This window comes from Salmo trutta, chromosome 21, assembly GCF_901001165.1.
Source record: "Salmo trutta chromosome 21, fSalTru1.1, whole genome shotgun sequence".
NCBI lineage: Eukaryota > Metazoa > Chordata > Actinopteri > Salmoniformes > Salmonidae > Salmo > Salmo trutta.
The window spans coordinates 44,347,376-44,368,216 of NC_042977.1; the positions used below are offsets into that span (position 1 = coordinate 44,347,376).

The following is a 20,841-nucleotide window of genomic DNA, read 5'->3' on the forward strand; positions in this document are numbered from 1 at the left end:
TCTGTCTCTCTCTCTCTCTCTCTCTGTCTCTCTCTCTCTAACTTCTTGATTTTTTAAGAAGTTAATTTGTTCAAAACTGTTCAACTGTTGTCTTTCCCTCTCTTTGAATCAACTACTCACCACATGTTATGCACTGCAGTGCTAGCTATCTGTAGCTTATGCTTTCAGTACTAGATATTTTGATTGGGTGGACAACATGTTAGTTCATGCTGCAAGAGCTCTGATAGGTTGGAGGACGACCTCCGGACGTTGTCATTATTACTGTGTAAGTCTATGGAAGGGGGTGAGAACCATGAGCCTCCTAGGTTTTGGAATGAAGTCCATGTACCCAGAGGAGGACAGAAGCTAGCTGTCCTCCAGCTACACCATGGTGCTAACCTACAGAGTGCTGCTGAGGCTACTGTAGACCTTCATTGCACACAGTGTGTTGTAATCAATCATTTGGTGACTTGTGAATATATTTAGTAAAGTTTTATCTAAAATGATTTTCACTGAGGAAGATGGTCCTCCCCTTCCTGCTCTGAGGAGCCTCCACCGGTGAATACTGCAGTTAGTGATTGTTTTATGTGTGTATATATATATATATATATATATATATATATATATATATATATATAATTATTTATTTATTTTTTATTTTTATTTTTTTAATTCTGTTTATTTGGATTAGTCAGCATTTGTTGACAGAAAACATTTGGACAAATTGATAGACTTCCCCCCTACAATTATCCTGTAAAAGTAAAATAGTTCAGTGAAATTGGTGGTTGTTGAATGCCATATAGTTGCTCCGTCATGGCTCCTGACTCTGTCTGACTCACCTTTGAAGAGGATGGTTACCATAGGTACCTGATTGTACAGTGTGACACTGAGAACACGCACCTTTACAAATACCTTGAAATAACCACAGTGGCCAACTAGGTTACCCTGACCCTAACCAGGACATTGCAGTAGTTAAGTGTTCTCTACATCCATCTCCCCTCTATCTCTCCTAGCAGTTCAGCCATGCGGGAACCGATCGACTCAAAGCACTGTGATGTAAGAGCAGCATACATAGCTTCAGGGGGGACTTTTCCTTTTTGACTCTTTCATGCAAGCAGTGTGTGTGTGTGTGTGTGTGTGTGTGTGTATGCCCTTTCAGACTAGAGCAGACAGATCCCTTTACAGTGTGTGTGTGTGTGTGTGTGTGTGTGTGTGTGTGTGTGTGTGTGTGTGTGTGTGTGTGTGTGTGTTTGTGTGTGAGTGAGTGCATATGAGTTTTAGAGAGGAAGAAAATGTGGCTGGGGTTATGCATGGGCCTATTCAGTCTAATCTGTGGTTATGCATGGGTCTATTCAGTTTAATATGTGGTTATGCATGGGCCTATTCAGTCTAATCTGTGGTTATGCATGGGCCTATTCAGTTTAATATGTGGGTATGCATGGGCCTGTTCCGTTTATTATGTGGTTATGCATGGGCCTGTTCAGTTTATTATGTGGTTATGCATGGACCTGTTCAGTTTAATATGTGGTTATGCATGGGCCTGTTCAGTTTATTATGTGGTTATGCATGGACCTGTTCAGTTTAATATGTGGTTATGCATGGGCCTGTTCAGTTTAATATGTGGTTATGCATGGGCCTGTTCAGTTTATTATGTGGTTATGCATGGGCCTGTTCCGTTTAATATGTGGTTATGCATGGGCCTGTTCCGTTTATTATGTGGTTATGCATGGGCCTGTTCAGTTTATTATGTGGGTATGCATGGGCCTGTTCCGTTTATTATGTGGTTATGCATGGGCCTGTTCAGTTTATTATGTGGTTATGCATGGGCCTGTTCAGTTTATTATGTGGTTATGCATGGGCCTGTTCAGTTTAATATGTGGTTATGCATGGGCCTGTTCAGTTTAATATGTGGTTATGCATGGGCCTGTTCAGTTTAATATGTGGTTATGCATGGGCCTGTTCAGTTGAACGTCTACTTTTTGTTACCTATTTCCAACAACAGCTGTGACAGACTCCTAGAATGGTTCCTGAATTGTTCCTCTCAGTTTAAAAGGATGACGCTCCTCTGAGTTCCTTCTGTGTTTATTTTCAGCACAGTTAATTTGAGCCTATTGTCTTTAAAGCTGCAACTGTTTTCTTTGACTCAAATAGTACTCTGTTCCCTATATAGTGCACTACTTTTGACCAGGGCCCATAGTGCACTATGAAGTGAACAGAGTGCTATTTGAAAATAAATTACACAGTCAAAGAGAAGCAACACAATTTTTAACTATTTTTTTGATAGCGAACACTCAACATGTTGATCTCATCTTCAGGATTTCTAAATGTGAAAATATGCAAACTGGAGATGGTTTTTAAGGAATGTTTTTTTTTGTGTCACAAATGATGTATGTCTATACTTACTCATCTTTTAAATTATAATGTCTGTTGCAATGCTGTCTTTCTTCAGTTCTGTTCAGAGAGAGAGAGAGAGAGAGAGAGAGAGAGAGAGAGAGGAGAGATGAGAGAGAGAGGAGAGAGGAGAGAGAGGAGAGAGAGAGAGGAGAGAGAGAGAGAGAGAGAGAGAGGAGAGAGAGAGAGAGAGAGAGAGAGAGAGAGAGAGAGAGAGAGGGAGAGAGGAGAGAGATGAGAGAGAGAGAGAGATTGGCTCAGCCCCTCAGATTGTATTTGGCCAGAGATGTAATGCCTAAGGTATGTAAGTGAAGTCAAGAGAAATATACTATACTGTCCACACCGTATGTTTAAAACAGAATTTAATTTAGTTGAACTGTGAAGATGTACATTGTTGCTTTACTGTAAACTCAGACCAGAGAGAGAAATCAAGAGAAAGAGAGGGGGGAAAGAGAAAGAAAGAAGGAAAGAGAGAGAGCGCGAGAAAGAGAGAGAGACAAATAGAGAGACTGAGAGTTGTGTTAAAACCCTCCCTCTACAGGAGTGTGCCTCTGTCTTTCTACTCCGAGGCGTTCAGCCATGCAGTGTGGCTGATGAAACCCCTCCTTTCTCAGCCTCCTCCTCCTCCTCAGTTGGCGGAGGATTCCCTGACTGGCTCTAACCAGGCTGCGTTTAATTGAAGAGTGCCAGGCTGTAGTCGCCGAGCAAGGAGGATTAATGAGCTTAGAAAGCTCAGACGGACTGACATTGACGACAGAAACACAGAGAACTGGATCTCAGGTGGAGGAGAGAGCCAGATGTGACATTCAGGTACAGGCGACTGTGTGAGAGAATGAGACAGAGTGAGAAACAGCAGTGAGACTCAGAGAGTGAAAGGTGGAAAAATAGGAGGTGGAAGGGAGGTAACGGGAAATGGAGGACGAGAGAAGGGGAAGGGAAGAAGCGGGAAAAGGAGGAGGAGAGGAGGGGAAGGGAGGAAACGGGAAATGGACAACCAAGTGAGGGAGAGAGACGGGAAGCCTTCAGCAGCAGATGAGACTGAGGAACGAAACGAGGGAGAGGTAGAGAGAAGAAGAGAGAGCGAGAGAGGGGGGAAGGAGGTGGAGAAGAGGGGCCCCCGAGCAGGAGAGAGGGCTGCAGGGTGAAGAAAGAGTGAGAGAAAAGTTGGAAAAGTAAGAGAGGGGTCAGGGGAAAGAAAGGAAAGAGAAAAAACAAGTAGAGGAGAGAAAGAGAAACAACAGGAAGACTAAAGGGGAGGGACGTCTTAGGTTAAAAAAAGAGGCAAAGCTGAAGAAAAGCGGGGGGGGGGGCGTTTGCGGTGGAGTCAGTCGTAGCTAGATGAGGAAAACAGTTAGAGTGAATGACTAGGTCGGAGTTGGACAGCAGCAAGGAGGAGAAGGAAACCAGTTGTTTTTTAAGGCATTTTCCACAGCAGCCAGCCTCTACTCCGGACGGAATGTTTTCATTCTGAAATGTACTCAGACAGCACACGGACGGGACACTATGGACTCATTCATCAAAACAATAACGACTGCTGCTACTGCCGCCGCGGTGTCCATTACGGACCCACGTTGTTCCAGGGAGTACCACCACCCATATGCCCAGACCATCCAGACCACCCACCATCACTGGACCTCAGGGAAGACTTCCAGCTTCCTCCTTTCCCTGTGGAGACCGAGGATATAGAGCCTGGACTAGAGAAGGGTGAGAGAAGTGGAGGAGGAAGAGGTGGTGGAAGAGAAGATGGAGGAAGAGGTGGAGGAGGAAGAGGTGGAGGAGGCAGAAGAGAAGGTGAAGGCAGAGGAGGAGGAAGAGGCAGACAAGAAAGTGAAGGCAGAGGAGAAGGAGGAGGCAGACGAGAAGGTGAAGGTAGAGGGGGAGGAGGAAGACGAGGCAGAAGAGAAGGTGAAGGCAGAGGAGGAGGAGGAGGAGGAGGAGTAGGAGGCAGACGAGAAGGTGAAGGCAGAGGAGGAGGAGGAGGAGGAGGCAGACAAGAAGGTGAAGGCAGAGGAGGAGCAGGAGGCAGACGAGAAGGTGAAGGCAGAGGAGGAGGTGAAGGCAGAGGAGGAGGTGGAAGAGGAGGCAGAGGAGGAGGTGGAGGAGGCGGCATTGAAGCTGAAGCTGGAGGTGGTTACACTCACAGGGCCCCACAGAGGAGGCCAGTGTTCACAGAGCAGGGTCAGTATGTCCAACCTCAGCCAGACCTATTTAGCCCTAGCCAAACCTATGACTACAACCCTTCCCAGTGGAGCTGGCCAGTGGAGCCCTCAGGCCCTAGTCTGAGACACTATTCCCCTGTGAAAGAACAATGTGGCTGTGTGGGACAGGGTGGAGGTGACGCTGTTGGGACGGCGACCAGGACACACCCCTTTAACAGCAGCAGACATGCGTCAGCCTTGTCACTCCTGGCGGACCCAGACCCGGCACACAGACAGACAGACAGACAGATTAGCTACAACTACAATCCAGAGGGGCACAGGCAGGCTAGTTATGGAGCGGAAGAGCAGATCTGGGATCAGTCAAAACACAGACAGGCCAGCTGCAGTTACAGTACAGAAGACAAACCGATACACAGGCAGGCTAGTTATGGAGTGGAAGAACAGATCTGGGGTCAGTCAAAACACAGACAGGCCAGCTGCAGCTACAGTTTGAGGCTAGAAAGACAGGCTAGCAACGGTCCACAGGAACTACACAGACAGGCTAGCTACGGTCCACAGGAACTACACAGACAGGTTAGCTACGGTCCACAGGAACTACACAGACAGGCTAGCTACGGTCCAGAAGAACAGATCTGGGATCAGTCGAATCACAGACAGGCTAGCTACGGTCCACAGGAACTACACAGACAGGCTAGCTACGGTCCAGAAGAACAGATCTGTGATCAGTCGAAACACAGACAGGCTAGTTACAGTTACAGTCCAGAAAGGCAGGACTGGAGATTTACTGCTAGTGGTAAACACGATCATTTGGACTGGTGTGTTCCACTGGAACAAGGAGATTTACACCCCCACATGCCAAATGAATGCTGTGGCATTGGTGGTCCCAGCCCCAGGCCTGTGTCCTCTCGGGGCAGGAGAGATAGAGCTAACCACCAGGAGAGGACTACTAGATTAAAGGCTGGAGGAGTTGGAGGTGGGATAGGAGAGGACGGCTGTAATGGACGACATGTCCCTGTTGGCTCTAGCTCTGAGGGTTTGGTCAGGAAGAAGCAGAGTTTGGTCAGGAAGAAGCAGAGTTTGGTCCGGAAGAACCAGAGTATGGTCCAGGAGAAGGAGGTTGGGGTTCATGAGAACCACGGTTCGATCCGGGAGAAGGAGGATTCAGTCCGGGCGAAGAAGGGTTCTGTCTGTGAGCAGATCAGACAGGTGGTGTCAGACCTGGAGGGGGTCCTGGGTGGTCTCAAACAGGTCCACGTGGAGATGAAGGAGGTAAGAAGCCTCTACTGTATGTTAACCTGCAGTGAGCCTGGTCCCAGATCTATATGTTAACCTGCAGTCAGCCTGGTTCCAGATCTGTATGTTAACCTGCAGTCAGCCTGGTCCCAGATCTGTATGTTAACCTGCAGTCAGCCTGGTACCAGATCTGTATGTTAACCTGCAGTCAGCCTGGTCCCAGATCTGTATGTGTTTTAGCCAACTCTGACTGTTGTAGTAATTTTATTGAACCTTTATTTAACTAGACAAATCAGTTAAGAACAAATTCTTATTTTACAATGACGGCCTACCCCGGCCAAACCCTCCCCTAACTCGGACGACGCTGGGCCAATTGTGCTCCGCCCTATGGGACTCCCGATCACGGTCTGTTGTGATACAGCCCGGGATCGAACCCGGGTCTGTAGGGACACCTCTAGCACTGCGCCACTCGTACCTTGGCTAGCCTCGCAAGCCACACTACATAACGCATGTTTATGTAAGCTGGGAAGTTCAGTGTGGCTCGCGAGGCTAGCTAGTTGTCATGCGGTTCAGGTAGTCTGAGAAGTTGGCTAAAGCAAAAAGCTGTGTTTAACCTGATGAATAAATAGAAAATAAAATGAAATGGACAGTATTCCATTAAGCTTCGATAATTCATTAATTTAACCCTGCATAAATGCATTGAATGATTGAGGCATATCAATCTGAGTCTTGTCCATATCTAATTTTCTATGAAGTGTACTTAGGGGATCATACAACCACTTTAAAAGGACAAGTTTTCGAGTGAGTGCCTATTATGAATGGTTACGAATGAATGGTATGACAAAAAGAAACATGACTACAATAGTAAGAGGAGTTGGCTGAAACGCACAGTGATCTGAGGACGAGGTCATGTTTGCCTCCATGTATACTTTTCAGTAGGGTTGTTTCAGTATGCTTACGTTAACATTTGAGGTAAAGCAGACACTGATGGACCTATGAGAGTCCTCTTTCTGTTTATGGGCAATTCCAGAGTGACAGAACGATGCTCAGACTCAGATGATTCTTCACTTTAAAATGACAAACAAAAACCAATGACAACAGATTTACTTGAAGCCCTGTGCAGAGGCAAAGTTTGGTGCTGTTTGTGCTGTCATTCTGTTACCAAACTTGGCATCTGCACAGTTCTTCAAGTAAATGTGTTTCCATTGGTTTTTGTTTGGCACACTCTACATTATAAAGGGAAACATCTGAGTCACAGCATTATTCTGTTACGGTGGAATAGCATGCATTCAGCTCTGTAGAAAAAAAAGAATGATGCAGGCTGATATGGAAGGAGATACTGTAGCATTGCTCATAATTTGAGTCATTTCTTGCAGTTGCATAGATTGAATGCGATTCACATCGACCGTTTGGCTAAAACCTGCTGCTGGATTTGATAGAGACACAAGAAGCACAGTAATGTACTATAATGTAATGGTAACTAACGTAGTAATGTAGTATACTGTATTAATATACTTTAGTAATGTATTATAATGTAGTGGTAACTAATGTAGTAATGTAGTATAATGTAGTGGTAACTAATGTACTATGTAGTATAATGTTTTAATATACTGTAGTAATGTAGTATAATGCAGTGATAACTAATGTAGTATGTAGTATAATGTATTAATGTACTGTAGTAATGTAGATTAATGTATTAATATACTGTAGTAATGTAGAATATGTAGTGGTAACGAATGTAGTAATGTAGTATAATGTTTTAATATACTGTAGTAATGTAGTATAATGCAGTGGTAACTAATGTACTATGTAGTATAATGTTTTAATATACTGTAGTAATGTAGTATAATGCAGTGGTAACTAATGTACTATGTAGTATAATGTTTTAATATACTGTAGTAATGTAGATTAATGTATTAATATACTGTAGTAATGTAGAATATGTAGTGGTAACGAATGTAGTAATGTAGTATAATGTTTTAATATACTGTAGTAATGTAGTATAATGCAGTGGTAACTAATGTACTATGTAGTATAATGTTTTAATATACTGTAGTAATGTAGTATAATGCAGTGGTAACTAATGTACTATGTAGTATAATGTTTTAATATACTGTAGTAATGTAGATTAATGTATTAATATACTGTAGTAATGTAGAATATGTAGTGGTAACGAATGTAGTAATGTAGTATAATGTTTTAATATACTGTAGTAATGTAGTATAATGCAGTGGTAACTAATGTACTATGTAGTATAATGTTTTAATATACTGTAGTAATGTAGTATAATGCAGTGGTAACTAATGTACTATGTAGTATAATGTTTTAATATACTGTAGTAATGTAGATTAATGTATTAATATACTGTAGTAATGTAGAATATGTAGTGGTAACGAATGTAGTAATGTAGTATAATGTTTTAATATACTGTAGTAATGTAGTATAATGCAGTGGTAACTAATGTACTATGTAGTATAATGTTTTAATATACTGTAGTAATGTAGTATAATGCAGTGGTAACTAATGTACTATGTAGTATAATGTTTTAATATACTGTAGTAATGTAGTATAATGCAGTGGTAACTAATGTACTATGTAGTATAATGTTTTAATATACTGTAGTAATGTAGTATAATGCAGTGGTAACTAATGTACTATGTAGTATAATGTATTAATATACTGTAGTAAGTAAGGGTTAATCAACGAGGGGCTATGCGTTCTATGGAAAATAATGAATGACGTGGAAGGTGTGAAACACAAAGTGCTAGCGGAATGGAATGAACCTTCCACAGAGCTACATTATTTTCCAGAGAACGCATAGAGCCCCGAGTTGATTATCCCTTTTATACCTTGGCTATAATTGAACACATTTGCCACTAGAAATGTGTTTGTCTGCAGGTAGAAATGTGTTCAAGTAGATAACACGTTTACTAGATAGCTAGCTACAGTAGTTGATAACTAAACAAACAGACTTGCTAGTTTAGCTAACCATAAATAACACATGCTGTAGAATGCCATTCAAGCCAATCAGAAACATGGTATAATGTAATATAATGTAGTGGTAACTAATGTAGTATAATGTATTAATATACTTTAGTAATGTAGTATAATGTATTAATAACCTGTAGTAATGTAGTATAATGCAGTAATATACTTTAGTAATGTAGTCATATACTGTAGTAATGTAATATATTGACTCACTGTGCTGTCCAGTAGGTGGTCCAACAGATGTATTGTCTGACAGCTAACAAAAGACTTCTGTTCTAAAATATAATAAAATATAAATACATTGTCAAACAAAATCTAAAATCTCATGACTCTTAAAAAACATATAGATATAACAGACATATAATTGTTGGTGACTATGTTTATTGACTCTGGGTCATCCTTTAGGTGGTCCAACAGATAGATCGTCTGACAGCTAACATTGACCTGGAAGAGGAAGAGGGATCATGTAACAAGTCCCCTAGTAGTGATGATGGTCTCCCCAACCCCAGAGACTGTAAAGGAGTCCTGATGTTCAACCAGGGAGACCAGAGACCACAGTACAGAGACATGGACCGTACAGTCAACCAGAAGACTACTAGGGTCCAGGTGCACACCCACTGGACTGGTACAGGGGACCTGGTCCACAACCATAAGACTCCTGGGGACCATGGACCACAGTGCAGAGACACGGATCATACTGCCATCATACATGACCCTCCTCCCGACCCCAGAGACGTCTCTGGGGTCCACAGCCAAAAGACTAATGGAGATCAGGGAGTCTCACTACTGTACAGACACCCTGACCATACTGTCACCATACGAACTAACTCCTCGTCCCCTGTCCTCACCGCATCTGTCATCAAGACCAACCGGGTTGGGATCACAGTCCTGAGCCCCATGGGCCCCCTGAGCCCCTCCAAAGGCCCCAAACAGGACAGACGGGGGCTCAACGGACACCCTCCTCTACTCGGTCCAGGTAGAGAACTGAACCATGTGGCCCCCCATACCCCTCTAGAGCTAGAAATGACCCCCTCCCTACCCCTACCCTTATGGTCTCAACTGTCTGACCCCACAGCCATGGTCGGATACAGTGTCCCCACTCTTAGGAACCAGAAACCTCCCCTGTACCCCCGCCACAACGGAAGGGTGGAGAGGCTCAGTAAGAGTCCGGCTCAACCACCCTACCCTGCCTACCCAGCCCACCCAGCACTGCCTGTCCTGCCCCACCTGGCTCAGCCACCCTACCCTACCCACCCTAACCACCCAACCCACCCTGCCCTGCCTCCCAGTGATCTGAAGACACCCCCCTACCCGGGGAAAGGCTGCAGCATGGTATGAGGGGACAGGGGACAGCCTCACTGCCATGGGGGCCGGGAACATATAGGACAAGGACAAACCTACACTGATAAGTAGTCTGAGAAGGAAAGCTTGTGGTAAGTGTGTGTGTGTGTGTGTGTGTGTGTGTGTGTGTGTGTGTGTGTGTGTGTGTGTGTGTGTGTGTGTGTGTGTGTGTGTGTGTGTGTGTGTGTGTGTGTGTGTGTGTGTCTGCTAATGTTCATGTCACATGAGTTCCTTCCTAGCAGTTCTTAGTCATGACTTCAGAGAAATAGAGAATTACACAACATTTACACAGATTTACTCGTGGTTTACACAACCTGACTGCTGATGTACGTTATGCATGCACGTCATGGTAGTATAACCATTTGATTATACAAAAAGAACATTTCAGCAGCCATATCTGTGAAGATGCAAGATGACTGTGTGTGTATCTGTTTGTCTGTGTGTGAATCTGTTTGTCTGTGTGTGTATCTGTTTGTCTGTGTGTGTGTATCTGTTTGTCTGTGTGTATCTGTTTGTGTGTGTCTGTGTGTGTGTGTATCTGTTTGTCTGTGTGTATCTGTTTGTCTGTGTGTGTCTGTGTGTGTGTGTCTGTTTGTCTGTGTGTATCTGTTTGTCTGTGTGTGTCTGTGTGTGTGTGTGTGTATCTGTTTGTCTGTGTGTGTATCTGTTTGTCTGTGTGTGTGTATCTGTTTGTCTGTGTGTGTGTATCTGTTTGTCTGTGTGTGTCTGTGTGTGTGTGTGTGTGTGTATGTGTCTGTGTGTGTGTATCTGTGTGTGTGTGTATCTGTTTGTCTGTGTGTGTGTGTATCTGTTTGTCTGTGTGTGTGTCTGTGTGTGTATCTGTTTGTCTGTGTGTGTATCTGTTTGTCTGTGTGTGTATCTGTTTGTCTGTGTGTGTATCTGTTTGTCTGTGTGTGTATCTGTGTGTCTGTGTGTGTGTATCTGTTTGTCTGTGTGTGTATCTGCGTGTCTGTGTGTGTATCTGTTTGTCTGTGTGTGTGTCTGTGTGTGTGTATCTGTTTGTCTGTGTGTGTATCTGTTTGTCTGTGTGTGTATCTGTTTGTCTGTGTGTGTCTGTGTGTGTATCTGTTTGTCTGTGTGTGTATCTGTTTGTCTGTGTGTGTATCTGTTTGTCTGCTGATATTTATGTCACATTAGCTTATACTTCTTGCTATAACTTAGTCATCATGACTTCAGAGAAATGGAGAGTAAAAAAAAAAATGGAGTTTAATCATTTATTGTAATGAAACACCAACCATCTGGGATAGATATCGGATATAACTGCCGCTAGTCTACCCTCTCTTTCAGTAAGTATTTATAGGATAACAGACATGACTATCTATCTGAGTCATTGGCAGGACTACAAAATCACTCCCCCACTCGTTTCTCCAGTTAGGACAAGATAGTGCCGACAGACACGGTCGCCCTGTTTCCAGCTCTTAGCCAACTTTGCAGTATTTTTTTTTGCATGTGTTACTTCTTACATTATTTGCTCAGAACATTTCTTGTATTATTACCTACAGCCCGGGAAATAACTTTTGGATATTAGATTGATGGTCACTCACCAGATATTTGAGCAGATATTAGACTTTGTTTGAACTTCCCGAGGAAAGCTCTATTCATCCCGCGAGCTGCACCAAAACGCTGACAGGGGAGAAGAGGTAGAAGAAGATAGACTCAGGCGGCGTATTACTCGCTAACGGTCAGTCCCTAGACAACAGAGTTGACGAGCTCAGGGCAAAGATCTCCGTCCAGAGAGATATCAGGGACTGTAGTATTCTCTGTTTATACAGTGCCTTCGGAAAGTATTCAGACCCCTTGACTTTTTCCACATTTTGTTTGGTTACAGCCTTATTCTAAAATTGATTAAATAGTTTTCCCCCCTCATCAATCTACACACAATAACCCATAATGACAAAACAAAAACAGTTTTTTATAAAAAAGAAAAAACTTAAATATTACATTTACATAAGTATTCAGACCCTTTTCTCAGTACTTTGTTGAAGCACCGTTGGCAGCGATTACAGCCTTGACTTTTCTTGGGTATGACGCTACAAGCTTGGTACACCTGTATTTGTGGAGTTTCTGCCATTCTTCTCTGCAGATCCTCTCAAGCTCTGTCAGGTTGGATGAGGAGCGTTTCTGCACAGCTATTTTCAGGTCTCTCCAGAGATGTTCGATCAGGTTTAAGACCGGGCTCTGGCTGGGCCACTCAAGCACATCTGAGACTTGTCCCAAAGCCACTCCTGCATTGTCTTGGCTGTGTACTTAGGGTTGTTGTTCTGTTGGAAGGTGAAACTTCGCCCCAGTCTGAGGTCCTGAGCACTCTGGAGTAACTTTTCATCAAGGATCTCTCTGTACTTTGCTCCGCTCATCTTTGCCTCGATCCTGACTAGTCTCCCAGTCCCTGCCACTGAAAACATCCCCACAGCATGATTCTGCCACCACCATGCTTCACCGTAGGGATGGTGCCAAGTTTCCTCCAGACGTGATGCTTGGCATTCAGGCCAAAGAGTTCCATCTTGGTTTCATCAGACCAGATAATCTTGTTTCTCATGGTCTGATAGTCTTTAGGTGTCTTTTGGCAAACTCCAAGTGGGCTGTCATGTGCCGTTAATTGAGAAGTGACTTCCGTCTGGCCACTCTACCATAAAGGCCTGATTGGTGGAGTGCTGCAGAGATGGTTGTCCTTCTGGAAGGTTCTCCCATCTCCACAGAGGAACTCTAGAGCTCTGTCAGAGTAACCATCAGTTCTTGGTCACCTCCCTGACCAAGACCCTTCTCCCACGCCCGGCTCAGTTTGGCCGGGCGGCCAGCTCTAGGAAGAGACTTGGTGGTTCCAAACTTCTTCCATTTAAGAATGATGGAGGCATTGGGCCTCCCGAATGGCACTGTGGTCTAAGGCACTGCATCACAGTGCTAGCTGTGTCGCTAGAGATCCTGGTTCGAGTCCAGGCTCTGTTGCAGCCGGCCGTGACTGGAAGACCCATGGGTCGGCGCACAATTGTCCCAGTGTCGTCTGGGTTAGGGGAGGGTTTGGCCGGCAGAGATGTTCTTGTCCCATCGCGCACTAGCGACTCTTGTGGCGGGCCGGGCGCACTAAGCTCAGGGTCTTGGGTCTGAACACCTCCCTGTGCAACTGGGTCATGGACTCCTGATGGGCAAACCCCAAGTGGTGAAGGTAAAGCAACAACACCTCCGCCAAGCTGATCCTCAACACAGGAGCCCTACAGGGGTGGGTGCTCAGCCCCCCCCCCCCTTATACTCCCTGGTCACCCACACACGTCTCCAACTCAATCATCAGGTTTGTTGACGACATAACAGTGGTAGGCCTGATTACCAACAACAATGAGACAGCCTACAGGGAAGAGATGAAAGCCCTGGTGGAGTAGTGACAGGAAAATAAGTCTCCCTTAATGTTATTGGCCAGTCTGAGATAAAGCTTTTTCTTTGCAACTCTGCCTAGATGGCCAGCATCCCGGAGTCACCTCTTCACTGTTGATGTTGAGACTGGTGTTTTGCGGGTACTATTTAACGAAGCTGCCAGTTGACGACTTGCGAGGCATCTGTTTCTCAAACTAGACACTCTAATGTACTTGTCCTCTTGCTCAGTTGTGCACCGGGCCCTCCCACTCCTCTTTCTATTCTGGTTAGGGACAGTTTACGCTGTTCTGTGAAAGGAGTAGTACACATCGTTGTACGAGATCTTCAGTTTCTTAGCAATTTCTCGCATTGATTAGCCTTCATTTTTCAGAACAAGAATAGACTGACGAGTTTCAGAAGAAAGTTATTTGTTTCTAGCCATTCTGAGCCTGTAATAGAACCCACAAATGCTGATGCTCCAGATACTCAACTAATCTAAAGAAGGCCAGTTTTATTGCTTCTTTAATCAGCACAACAGTTTTCAGCTGTGCTAACATAATTGCAAAAGGGTTTTCTAATGACCAATTAGCCTTTTAAAATGATAACTTGTATTAGCTAACACATTGTGCCATTGGAACACAGGAGTGATGGTTGCTGATAATGGGCCTCTGTAAGCCGATGTAGATATTCCATTAAAAATCTGCCGTTTCTAGCTACAATAGTTGTTTACAACATTAACAATGTCTACACTGTGTTTCTGATTAATTTGATGCTATTTTAATGGACAAAAAATGTGCTTTTCTTTCAAAAACAAGGACATTTCTAAGTGACCCCAAACTTTTGAACGGTGGTGTATATATATATATGTACAATGGCAAGAAAAAGTATGTGAACCCTTTGGAAATACCTGGATTTATGCATAAATTGGTCATAAAATTGGATCTGAACTTCATATAGGTCACAACAATAGACAAACACAGTCTGCTTAAACTAATAACACACAAGCAATTATACATTTTCATGTCTTTATTGAACACACCGTGTAAACATTCACAGTACAGGGTGGAAAAGTATGTGAACCCTTGGATTTAATAACTGGTTGACCCTCCTTTGGCAGCAATAACCTCAACCAAACGTTTTCTGTAGTTGCGAATCAGACCTGCACAACAGTCAGGAGGAATATTGGATCATTCCTCTTTACAAAACTCTTTCAGTTCAGCAATATTCTTGGGATGTCTGGTGTGAACTGCTCTCTCGAGGTCATGCCACAGCATCTCAATCGGGTTGAGATCAAGACTCTGACTGGGCCACTCCAGAAGGCGTATTTTATCTGTTGAAGCCATTCTGTTGTTGATTTACTTCTGTGTTTTGGGTCGTTGTCCTGTTGCATCACCCAACTTCTGTTGAGCTTCAATTGGCGGACAGATAGCCTTACATTCTCCAGCAAAATGTCTTGAAAAACTTGGGAATTCATTTTTCCTTCGATGATAGCAAGCTGTCCAGGCCCTGAGGCAGCAAAGCAGCCACAAACCATGATGCTCCCTCCACCATACTTTACAGTTGGGATAAGGTTTTGATGTTGGTGTGCTGTGCCTTTTTTTCTCCACACATAGTGTTGTGGGTTCCTTCCAAACAACTCAGCTGTATATTCATCTGTTGACAGAATAATTTGCCAGTTGCGCTGTGGAACATCCAGGTGCACTTTTGCAAATTTCAGATGTGCAGCAATGTTTTTTTTTGGACAGCAGTTGCTTCTTCCATGGCATCCTCCCATGAACACCATCCTTGTTTAGTGTTTTACGTATCGTAGACTCGTCAACAGAGATGTTAGCATGTTCCAGAGATTTCTGTAAGTCTTTAGCTGACACTCTAGGATTCTTCTTAACCTCATTGAGCATTCTGCGCTGTACTCTTGCAGTCATCTTTGCAGGACGGCCACTCCTATTTTCTAGATTATGTGTGTATTGTTTTTATATTTATTATTACTAGGTATTAATGCACCGTTAAAGCTAGAAACACAAGCATCTAGCTAGGTATTACTGCACAGTTAGCATTAGAAACACAAGCATTTAGCTAGGTATTACTGCACCGTTACAGCTAGAAAAACAAGCATTTAGCTAGGTATTACTGCACCGTTACAGCTAGAAAAACAAGCTTTTAGCTATGTATTACTGCGCAGTTAGAGCTAGAAACACAAGCATTTAGCTAGGTACTACTGCACCGTTAGAGCTAGAAACACAAGCATTTAGCTAGGTATCACTGCGCAGTTAGAGCTAGAAACACAAGCATTTAGCTTGATATTACTGCATCGTTAGAGCTAGAAACCCAAGCATTTCGTTAGGTATTACTGCACTGCTAGAGCTAGTAGAAACAGAAGCATTTAGCTAGGTATTACTGCACAGTTAGCATTAGAAACACAAGCTTTTAGCTAGGTATTACTGCACCGTTACAGCTAGAAAAACAAGCATTTAGCTAGGTATTACTGCACTATTAGAGCTAGAAACACAAGCATTTAGCTAGGTATCACTGCACTGTTAGAGCTAGAAACACAAGTATTTATCTAGGCATTACTGCACTGTTAGAGCTAGAAACACAAGCATTTAGCTAGGTATCACTGCACTGTTAGAGCTAGAAACACAAGTATTTATCTAGGCATTACTGCACTGTTAGAGCTAGAAACACAAGCATTTAGCTAGGTATTACTGCACTGTTAGAGCTAGAAACACAAGCATTTCGCACACCTGTGATAAGATATGAAAATCTATGTTCGCGACCAATAGACTTTGATTTGATTTAAAGTTTTGCATACGTCCAAAATGGCACCCTATTCCCTTTTTAGTGCACTATTTTTGACCAGGACCATTGTGCTCTAGTCCAAAGTAGTGCACTATATAGGGAAAAGTTTGCAATTTGGCAGGCATTCTTTGTGTCATTCACAGAGCTCACATTTGTGAAGATAGTGATCTATTTGACATCCATCAAACATCACTAATTAAAGAATTCTTGCGATTTAAATTAATTGAAGTTATAAAAGTCTCAAAAGTTTTACCTCACAATTTAGAAAAAGGACAAATCATAGAGAGAACGTTCCCGTTTGTGTGAAATACCTCCCTCTTGTGCAGAATATGTGTAACTGCAGTATAGTTTTTTTCTGGCTTGTGCCTGATTTCTGTGAATTGGGCCAAGCACAATCTGGTTTTAATTATAAAGCCTTTGGACAGATGCCAGAGCAGAGTGAAGCAAACCAAAACCTTAGCTTGTTATATTTCAAATGTTCCCATAAACATGAGCACTTCTAGACATCGTTCAAACATGGCGAGAGCCAAGGCCTGCGGGGCTATAGCGAACCACTCCCATAGAGAGAACGCCTGTGGGGGCTATAGAGAACTCCTCCCAGAGAGAAAAGGCCTGTGACTTCATGTTAAAGCTTTCAAAATATGCTTTGAAATATCGTAGAAGTAGATTAATTCTGTGCAGATATTGTTTATGGTAAATCTATTGTAACTACGCAATTGTGATTGAATTTTATGACAGTGTATTTGGTGTATTCTGAAAACGCAGTCTGTTTAGACTATTGAAAAAGTCTACAGTGAAAATATAATTCATTCCATTGATTTTCTTCTCTATTGTCTTCTCTGCTGTTCTCTCCTTTTCTCTCCTATTTCTCTCCTGTTCTCTCCGCTTCACTCGTCTTCTCTCCTGTTCTCTCCCTTCTCTCCTCTTCTATACCCTTCTCTCCTCTTCTCTCCTTTTCTCTCATGTTCTCCTCTCCTGTTCTCTCCTCTTCTATACCCTTCTCTCCTGTTCTCTCCTCTTCCCTCCTCATCTCTCCTGTTCTCTCCTGTTCTCTCCTCTTCTCTGCTGCCATCAAAAGCACCTCTTGAATTTGTATGTTTAGCCCTGAATTAAAGAAATAACATGCAGAGATATCATTGGACTGACTTTTTAACTGATCGTTCTTTGTTTTGCACACAATTTGTTAATGAAAGGACTAGAAATACCTGCATCTCTTCTCTGCTGTAGTTAACAACATTTCCACCTAACTTTCTTTGTCAAGCTTCCGTACAGTAGTGTAATTGTTTTCTGTGCTTACCTTGCCTGTGTCCCAACTGGACCCCTATTCCCTATAGGCACCAGTGGAGGCTGGTCGGAAGGAAATATAAGAGGACGGGCTCATTGTAATGGCTGGAATGGAATTAATGGAAATGGAAACGTGGTTTCTATATGTTTGATGAGTTTGAGTCCGTTCCATTAATGCCATTCCAGCCATTACAATGAGCCCATCCTCCTATGGCTCCTCTCACCAGCCTCCACTGATAGGCACTACTTTTTTCCCCGGCTCATCCAGCTACAGTAGCAAGGCTGAATGAGTCATGATAACCCAAGGACACATAGCTAACCCATGAGTTTATCCTCCTTCACTTCGTCTATTCTGAAGTATAAACTGGGTGGTTCAAGCCGTGAATGCTGATTGGGTGACAACAATGGTATATCAGACATTATACCACGGGTATGACAAAAACAGTTATTTTTACTGCTCAAATTACATTGGTAACCAGTTTAAAATAGCAATAAGGCACCTCAGGCGTTTGGGTATATGGTAAGTATACCACGGGTAAGGGCTGTGTCCAGGCACTCTGTGTTGTGCCATGCAGGGGAACAGCCCTTAGCCATTGTATATTGGTCATATACCACATCCTCTTGGGCCTTATCGCTTAAATATCCATCACTACATTAAGACTGAACAGTACAGAAATACCTCTATGGAATGGAAAATGTAATATACATAACAATATTTAGAGAATATTGTGCTACGTTGTGTTGTACATTGTGCTATATTGTGCTATACGTCGGCTTCACTGTGGACTAGGGTTGAGGTCAATTCCATTTCTTTTCAGTCGTTTCAGGTAGTAAACTGAAATTCTCAGAATTTACTGAATTGAAATGGAATCGATCCCAAACCAGTGGTAGAAAAAGTACCCAATTGTCATACTTGAGGGAAAGTATAGGTACCTTAATAGAAAGTTACTCAAGTAAAAGTGAAAGTCACCCAGTAAAATGCTACTGGAGTAAAAGTATAAAAGTATCTGGTTTTAAATATACTTAAGTATCAGAAGTAAATGTAATTTCTAAAATATACTTAAGTATCAAAAGTAAAAGTAAAAGCATAAATCATTTCAAATGTCTTATATTAAGCAAAGCGGACGGCACCATTGTCTTGTTTTACACATTTACGGATAGCAAGGGGCACACTCCAACACTTAGACAGTATTTACAAAAGATGCATTTGTGTTTAGTGAGTCTGCCAGAACATTTGCAGTAGGGATGACCACGTGTTCTGAATTTCACAATTTTCCTGTTCTGCTATTAAGCATTCAAAATGTAATGACAACTTTGGCTTGTCAGGGAAAATGTATGGAGTAAAAAGTACAATATTTTCTTTAGGAATTTAGTGAAATAAAAGTTGTCAAAAATATAAATAGTAAAGTAAAGTACAGATACCCCCAAAAAACTACTTAAGTAGTACTTTAAAGTACTTTTACTTAAGTGCTTTACACCACTGCCTCAAACCTTCTGGGGAGATGCTGTTGATGCGTAATTTAGCCAAACAGTTTACATCATTCATTGAAATGACCATTGACCATGGGTTGTATGTATTGCAGATTGCCCTTTTTAAATGCTGTGTTTTTCTCTTCCTCAGGAGCCCTGACGTGGTGAAGAGATGACATTCAGTGGTGTACACGGTCAGAGCTCGCCCTGAAGGGGGGAGTATTTCCAAGGGAAAACGCTCCAGACAGACAGGAGGGAAATTCCACATGAAAGCCTGCGATGCACAGGCCTTGAGACGCACAGTATGAAGCAAGAACTTCTACATACATTAGCATGTATGTGTGGTGTCCGGGGGGTTGGTAAAAACATAACACAGCAAAAATAAACATTTCTGATACAAATTGGACAATAAAGTTGTATTGTATTGTATAACTCAACCCTACTGATCACCCTTGGAGCTAGACACCAAAGGTAATCGACAAAATAATCTCTAGACAAATGAGAATGAATGTTGGAAGTTATACGATTATACTATCTATATTCATGTTTATAAATAATGTTTATTTTCTAAATTTGAAAATTGTACCCTCTGAAACATTCAATTCCAAAAAAGTTAAAATTGTCAACTGAATGTGTCACATTTCTTACCTTTGTGTATGAAATAAAGATAGCAGTGACCTAATCATTGGTATTAATATTGATTTGAAATGTTTTATGTTCTGTTCTGGCACCGATGCGTGTGTTTCCATTCTCCTTAGCTGTCTGTATTCCATGGCACTAGTGTCTAAACTGCCTTTTCTGCACCTGAAATTACAACTTATTCCCTAAATAGTGCACTATTTTTGATCAGAACCCTATGGGTCCTGATCAACAGTAGTGGACTAAATATAGAATTGAGTGTCCTTTGGAACCCAGTCTTTATGATATGGAATCATCTGCAGGTAGGCTTGCTACCCTCTCTGTCTCTCTGTTTATTAAAAATCTTGTCTGAGAGTTTCACCACTTCTCTCCCGAGCCCCTACTGATAGGCTGCTATCGTACATCCCTCTGTCTCTGGCTGCGTTTACACAGGCAGCACAATTCTGTTCCTTTTTCCACTAATTGTTCTTTTTGACCAATCACATCAGATCTTTTCACATCAAATGTATTTTTCTGAGTTGATCTGATTGGTTAAAACACCAATTTGTGAGATAAAAAAGAACTTGAATTGGGCTGCCTGTGTAAACGCAGTCCTGTTTCCTCTGTCACCACAGAACAGCTCTGTTTCTCCTCTCTCCTCTGATGACGTCAAGCCCAGTTTCCTTCCATCACTCCCGTCTCTTCCACCCTCACCACAGAACATCTCTCTTTCTCCTCCTCAAGCCCTGTTGTCTGATAACCGATGTACTGAGTCTGTACCACTACAAACTGCTAGAGCGACTTTATCATGGTGTTACGTAATTCCGGATGGATTCCTGCTTGAACGCCAATAACTCAGATACACATGAAAACATGAAATGAGCCAGGGAATCGGTAGAACATCACTCAGAGACGCACAAAAAAACAATATAACATTCAAAATGGGTGAATCTTTCCTATAAGCAAAATCTGAATAAAAATGTTGAAATCTTCCAATGACTAAGAAACCATCTCTCATCGTATTCATTGGCTACGCCTGTTTGGGAATTAACATGCTCTCATATTTCAAAGTTTGACTGTTCTACTTTTCTAAAGTTTTTTGTAACTTTTTTTCCACCGACACATGATTAGGTGTGTGAAGACAGGCCAGACAGGCTCAGTTCAGAATGAAAAGAAAAAGCTTGTCTTCAAAAGCCAAGCTCTACTCAGAGAGTGTGTC

The 20,841-nt window shown here is 42.5% G+C and overlaps 1 protein-coding gene across 1 annotated transcript; it reads left to right on the forward strand.

The window, feature by feature from the left end:
• Window positions 1-4,399: 4,399 nt before the first annotated feature.
• LOC115157529 (uncharacterized) lies at window positions 4,400-20,625 on the forward strand. The gene is made up of 3 exons (XM_029705870.1): window positions 4,400-5,798; window positions 9,156-10,183; window positions 19,156-20,625. Exons 1-2 carry the CDS (start codon window positions 5,382-5,384, stop codon window positions 10,086-10,088), a joined length of 1,350 nt encoding a protein of 449 aa, XP_029561730.1. The 5' UTR covers window positions 4,400-5,381; the 3' UTR covers window positions 10,089-10,183; window positions 19,156-20,625.
• The last annotated feature ends 216 nt before the right edge of the window (window positions 20,626-20,841 follow it).

Coding starts and splice junctions, on each gene's coding strand:
- LOC115157529 (XM_029705870.1), top strand. CDS start 5,382: ATGCCAAATGAATGCTGTGGCATTGGTGGTCCCAGCCCCAGGCCTGTG. Junction 5,799..9,155: donor TCCACGTGGAGATGAAGGAG/GTAAGAAGCCTC, acceptor GTCATCCTTTAG/GTGGTCCAACAGATAGATCG.